Raw genomic sequence first — 6,557 nt, forward strand, 5'->3', positions numbered from 1 at the left:
TTTTTCCCCCCCCCCCCCCCCGAACAGAAACGATCCCAACCTCTGGAGTTCATCGACCCCCTGGCCAACAAAAAGCCCAGGATCTCGCATTTGGCTCACAGAACCCAACCCACTTTCAACGGGAAGCTGAATTCCTCCAACGGGAAGGACACCCCGGCCCCCCCTGCCCTGCCCCCGGCCCTGCCGGAGCCGGTGAGCTCCAGCTCCACCCTCCCGGCGCTGGAGCTGCCCAGGCCTCACGATCCCCTCTCGGATGTCAGCAACGACCTGACTCACAACGGCAGAGACTGTGAGAGCACGGAGCCTCCCGACAGACTGAGTCACCCCCTGCCCACAGACTGTGCCCAGAGCAGCAAACACAACTGTGGCTCCTACGTCAAATCCAAGAAAAAATCCAAAAAGCACAAAGACAAGGAGAAGGAGAGGAAGGAGAAGAAAAGCGAGGAGAAGTGCAAAGAGGAGAAGCAGAACTGTGAAGTAATAAAAAATGCTGACTTAGTTAGTGTTCCCCAGGAACAGGTCCCAGGTGAGTGGGGGCCGAGAGGTGCTTTGGTGTTGGCTGGGCGTGATCCCAGCATTGCCTGGAGGAATGAGCACGTCCTGGGCCATCCCAGGCGCTGTGGGGACCCAAATGCCAGCGCTGTCCTCCCTACAAATCACCAGAGGTGCTTCCTCTCCACAGAGGGTATCAGGTTTTTCCTGTTTAACCTTTCGTGCTGTTTGGAGCTGCCTCAGAGCGTGTCATGTTTCTCCTGGTTAAATTAAAAGCTGGGATAATCTATGGGGATGAAAGGCTGGGAGCAGTGGGAAGAGCAGCGCAGCGCTTGTGTTGGCTGTTGTGATGACTGTTGTTTGGATTTCTAATGAAAAGTTACTCACAAAAGCTTTTAATATTGGCTACAAAAGGAATGATAGATAAACCTGGTGATAAATGCTGTTAAAGCAGTGGAAAACCAGCTCTTCCAGGCTGGAAAAGCTTCCTTCCATCCCACTAGGGCTGGGAATTTATTTATTCAAGGACTGACCCAACAGTGAATCTCCGTTGAGGTGGGATGAAAACATTTTCCACTCTCTCCAAGTCAAGTCTGTGCACTCTTAGAAGTCAGAGCAGAGAATATTTCTTGACTGATCCCATCCATTCTTTTTCCTGCTGCTTCCACATTTTCTGCTGTTTGTTACAGCTCCCCAGGGTACTGGGACTTTCTCTGCCGCCTCTGGGAACATCTGTTCAATTCCTCTTGGCGTTTTCCTTCACCCTGTTACCGTTTTCTACATTCTCCTTCATGCTTGGTGCATGAAAACCCTCCAGTTTTGGCTCCAAAAAGACAATACCTTGAAATGGAGATTCATCTGTTGGGTTCCTGGAAAGGGAGAGCTTCTCAGGGCATTGGGATTGAGCTGGTCCCAGCCCTCCCCTTCCCCACAGGCTTTGCAGCAGTGACAAAATGCACTTTGATGGCTCAGCAGTGATTCCTGGGGACAGTCTGTGGGGTTTGATGGTCATGTGGCACTGCAGAATTGTGAGAATTCTTCTACTTTTGTGTCACTCCCAGTTTTTTCTGTGAATGTTGCGTTTCTGCCACGTTGTTTCTGTTCCCCATGAGCTTCTGCAGTGGTTCTGGAGGGACACACTCACATGTTCTCTCTTTAATATATATTTTTGTGTTATAAATACCCAAATACCCCAAATCCTTGGGAAACTGATGAGCCTCCACCACCTTTTCTGCTTCACTTTACAGTTTAATTCCTGGGTTTTTGTTAATTATTAGGAGTTGGGTTTTTTTCCTGCTGCTGTAGTGAGGTGACAAATCCGAGCTGGACTGGGAGCAATCACAAACAGGATGTGGTGAGTCCTGCTTGGATCCTGGACAGCCAGAACTGGGATGTTTTCCTTCTGTGCCTTGCTGTGGGTAGCACCAGCCCCATCCTGCTCCTTCCCCAGTTCCCCCTGGGGCTGTAGGGAAGCAGAAAATCACAAAAAGTTTGGGTTGGAAGGACCTTAAAGCTCATCTGGTTCCACCCCCTGCCGTGGGCAGGGACACCTTCTGCCAGAAGTGGGAGTTTCTCCCTGGAATTTTGTTCCAGAGGCTCTGGAGGGACCTTTGGGGTCCTTTCAGTCAGTAGGTGGCACTCACAGGCAAAACAAACCTCCCCGTGTCCCTTTCCTTCCACCATCCTTAAACCCTGTCCTGCATCTTCCACGCTGTGGTCAGGAAAGGAGGAAAATCGGGAGGAGCTGCAGCAGGAGTTTGGGATTGGGACGGTTTTAGAAACGCTGGGTTTGTGCCATCCTCCCATCCTGCTCAGGAGAGCCTTTCTGTGGAAATTCAGAGGAAAATCCATCTTTTTAGGGATGCAGTCAGGGTACTGCTGACTCAGGTTGTGCAGCTGATTCTGGTGAGGGCTTGGAATGTAGCACCCAGTTTGTGGAAAATATCCCTTTCCAAATGTGGATCCAACCGCTTTCTTCCTCCACATTTATCCTGCAGTGTTCGGGGGATGTGGAGGATGAGTCTGCCTTAGGTTTATTCTGTTCTTCCTTCAGTTCCTGAACATTCTTAGCTGAGCCTTCACTAATGCAGCTTCTGCTTGGATTTGTGTGTGGAGCTGTGTGAGGGGAGACCTGCATTCCCTAAAAACCTCTCTGTGGTGCCCTGCAGGGCTCTGGGATATTAATTCAGGAATCTCCCCCTGGGGTACCCACAGAGGAATCTCTCAGGTGTAGAAGCAGGAGAAAAGAAGGTTCACCTTGCCCAGCTCAGCTCTCTGGGCTCAGGGCTGTGTTTTCCTCGTTCCCAGTGGTGCTGTCGATGTTATCCCACTCCAGGCACTGTTTATCCACCAATTAAATGCAGATTTTTTTGCTGCTCGGTGCACTGGCTGATGTTGGTGTTGTTTTGCTGACAGACAAAATACTGGAGGAGCCTTGAACTCTCAACCACCTTATTGTGGCTCCTCTGCCTCTGTCAGTTCCAAGCAAAACAGAAACCCTTTAGAATTCCATAAACTGTATATTGCAGGGGAGTTTTATGAGTTTGAAGCTGAATTGCAAAGAGCTTTGAAGTTTAAGAACGTCTATAAACAAGTCTTTATTTTTTCAGGTTTAAATGGAACATGCAATAATTCTAGTGTACCAACATCAACTTCAGAAATGCCAGATTATTTATTGTAAGTATGTTTATCGGTTGCTTCATCACTTTGGGATCGTGTTGCAAGCTAAAAATCACAACATGCTGGGGATTTTTGTTGGACTTTTTGTGTTATTTGCTAGAACTTCATTAGGTGGGTGTAAGAAAAAGAGCAAACCCAGCTCTGCAGATCAGTTGTTGAGACTAAACTTGGTATCAAAGCTGGTTTTTACCTCCTTAAGGAGTTCAAGGTGATCTCCTGTAAATTGTTGAAGTGCTTCGAAAAACATTTCATACCTTAGGGGGGTTTGAAAGGTTTAAACATCTCCATGTTGCAGCTGGGAGCTCAGAGAGGGAATAATCTGCTTTCGTGCTGTGGAAGACAGGGCAAGGAAGGATTTGGGGTGGTTTGCTAATTCTTCCCCTCTTCAGAGCCAAGATCATCTACATAAAGCAGTGAAATATTCTTTACTGGGAGGCTCTAACCCCTGGGTTAGGATGTGAGTTGTTTCACCTCTCGACTCTTTAATCAGATCCCCTCGGGGTTAATTAAACAACTGAAGCCCAAAAATCCCTGTGAAGGAAGCCCAAAATCTGCATAAACCCAAACCTGTTCTAAACAAAGCTTTGGGGTGGGGAAAAAGTTGTAGCTGGTGGGGGGGGAATTCTCTGTGCATGTCCCAGCCTGGGGGTTGTTTCCATCAGAGCTGGTTTGGCTGTGCTGGGATCACTGGGAGGGAAGGGATAGAGGAGGAAGCTCTGGAGCAGATAAAGGCTGCTGGTGTGGTTTCTGCTTTGCTGGGCTGGATCAGCCATACAAGCAATGCCTTCAAGGTGACATTTTTCGGGCCATTCTGAAGAATTTGGGTGGCTGGGGGTGTTTTTTTTCTCTCACCCATGTGCTGATCCCTCCCAAAAAGGGATATTGCAGCTCCTTGGGCCCTCTGCAAAGGAACTGGGGGAGGTTTCTGAGCGCTGGGAGCTCTGTGCTCTCACCTGGTGTGACCTGACTGGTTTGTGTCCAGCTCTTCAGATTCTAAGAGCTGTCACTGCTGTTTGATGCTTCATTATCCTGTGTGGATGGTTCTTTAGCCCAGCCCCTGGCAAGGAGTCAGTTCTAGAAGTTTAGAGCACTTAAAAAGTTAAAGCACTGAAAGTTCCCCCTGAATTTGAGGCCTAAATCAGCTTTTCCATGGTCATGCACCGAGCTGGCCCTGCTGCAGCCGGAGCAGGGAGGCAAATCAGAGCCATCACCTACCAAAAGATGAGTTTTACCTTCAGAGAGGGCTGCAAATGTCAGCTTTAATGGCTTTTTGTTGAGCAGAATCACTTCCAAAAGGCCCCCAAAGGCACATCAGGACAGCCAGAACTGGGATGTTTTCCTTCTGTGCCTTGCTGTGGGTAGCACCAGCCCCATCCTGCTCCTTCCCCAGTTCCCCCTGGGGCTGTAGGGAAGCAGAAAATCACAAAAAGTTTGGGTTGGAAGGACCTTAAAGCTCATCTGGTTCCACCCCCTGCCGTGGGCAGGGACACCTTCTGCCAGAAGTGGGAGTTTCTCCCTGGAATTTTGTTCCAGAGGCTCTGGAGGGACCTTTGGGGTCCTTTCAGTCAGTAGGTGGCACTCACAGGCAAAACAAACCTCCCCGTGTCCCTTTCCTTCCACCATCCTTAAACCCTGTCCTGCATCTTCCACGCTGTGGTCAGGAAAGGAGGAAAATCGGGAGGAGCTGCAGCAGGAGTTTGGGATTGGGACGGTTTTAGAAACGCTGGGTTTGTGCCATCCTCCCATCCTGCTCAGGAGAGCCTTTCTGTGGAAATTCAGAGGAAAATCCATCTTTTTAGGGATGCAGTCAGGGTACTGCTGACTCAGGTTGTGCAGCTGATTCTGGTGAGGGCTTGGAATGTAGCACCCAGTTTGTGGAAAATATCCCTTTCCAAATGTGGATCCAACCGCTTTCTTCCTCCACATTTATCCTGCAGTGTTCGGGGGATGTGGAGGATGAGTCTGCCTTAGGTTTATTCTGTTCTTCCTTCAGTTCCTGAACATTCTTAGCTGAGCCTTCACTAATGCAGCTTCTGCTTGGATTTGTGTGTGGAGCTGTGTGAGGGGAGACCTGCATTCCCTAAAAACCTCTCTGTGGTGCCCTGCAGGGCTCTGGGATATTAATTCAGGAATCTCCCCCTGGGGTACCCACAGAGGAATCTCTCAGGTGTAGAAGCAGGAGAAAAGAAGGTTCACCTTGCCCAGCTCAGCTCTCTGGGCTCAGGGCTGTGTTTTCCTCGTTCCCAGTGGTGCTGTCGATGTTATCCCACTCCAGGCACTGTTTATCCACCAATTAAATGCAGATTTTTTTGCTGCTCGGTGCACTGGCTGATGTTGGTGTTGTTTTGCTGACAGACAAAATACTGGAGGAGCCTTGAACTCTCAACCACCTTATTGTGGCTCCTCTGCCTCTGTCAGTTCCAAGCAAAACAGAAACCCTTTAGAATTCCATAAACTGTATATTGCAGGGGAGTTTTATGAGTTTGAAGCTGAATTGCAAAGAGCTTTGAAGTTTAAGAACGTCTATAAACAAGTCTTTATTTTTTCAGGTTTAAATGGAACATGCAATAATTCTAGTGTACCAACATCAACTTCAGAAATGCCAGATTATTTATTGTAAGTATGTTTATCGGTTGCTTCATCACTTTGGGATCGTGTTGCAAGCTAAAAATCACAACATGCTGGGGATTTTTGTTGGACTTTTTGTGTTATTTGCTAGAACTTCATTAGGTGGGTGTAAGAAAAAGAGCAAACCCAGCTCTGCAGATCAGTTGTTGAGACTAAACTTGGTATCAAAGCTGGTTTTTACCTCCTTAAGGAGTTCAAGGTGATCTCCTGTAAATTGTTGAAGTGCTTCGAAAAACATCTCATTCCTTAGGGGGGTTTGAAAGGTTTAAACATCTCCATGTTGCAGCTGGGAGCTCAGAGAGGGAATAATCTGCTTTCGTGCTGTGGAAGACAGGGCAAGGAAGGATTTGGGGTGGTTTGCTAATTCTTCCCCTCTTCAGAGCCAAGATCATCTACATAAAGCAGTGAAATATTCTTTACTGGGAGGCTCTAACCCCTGGGTTAGGATGTGAGTTGTTTCACCTCTCGACTCTTTAATCAGATCCCCTCGGGGTTAATTAAACAACTGAAGCCCAAAAATCCCTGTGAAGGAAGCCCAAAATCTGCATAAACCCAAACCTGTTCTAAACAAAGCTTTGGGGTGGGGAAAAAGTTGTAGCTGGTGGGGGGGGAATTCTCTGTGCATGTCCCAGCCTGGGGGTTGTTTCCATCAGAGCTGGTTTGGCTGTGCTGGGATCACTGGGAGGGAAGGGATAGAGGAGGAAGCTCTGGAGCAGATAAAGGCTGCTGGGGGGGGTTTTTCCTTTCTGGGGTGGCTG

General features: G+C 48.4%; 1 protein-coding gene across 1 annotated transcript in view; it reads left to right on the forward strand.

The window, feature by feature from the left end:
* Positions 1 to 4,088, forward strand: part of ELL (elongation factor for RNA polymerase II) — a 47,336-nt gene extending 43,248 nt beyond the window's left edge. The window contains exons 8-9 of the mRNA XM_017742451.1: positions 28 to 526; positions 3,102 to 4,088. Coding sequence (XP_017597940.1) covers positions 28 to 526; positions 3,102 to 3,172 — 570 coding nt within the window. The 3' untranslated portion in view covers positions 3,173 to 4,088. The remainder of the gene's footprint in view (positions 1 to 27; positions 527 to 3,101) is intronic.
* Positions 4,089 to 6,557: the final 2,469 nt, after the last annotated feature.

Source organism: Corvus brachyrhynchos, unplaced genomic scaffold (genome assembly GCF_000691975.1).
Source record: "Corvus brachyrhynchos isolate BGI_N302 unplaced genomic scaffold, ASM69197v1 scaffold158, whole genome shotgun sequence".
Lineage (NCBI taxonomy): Eukaryota > Metazoa > Chordata > Aves > Passeriformes > Corvidae > Corvus > Corvus brachyrhynchos.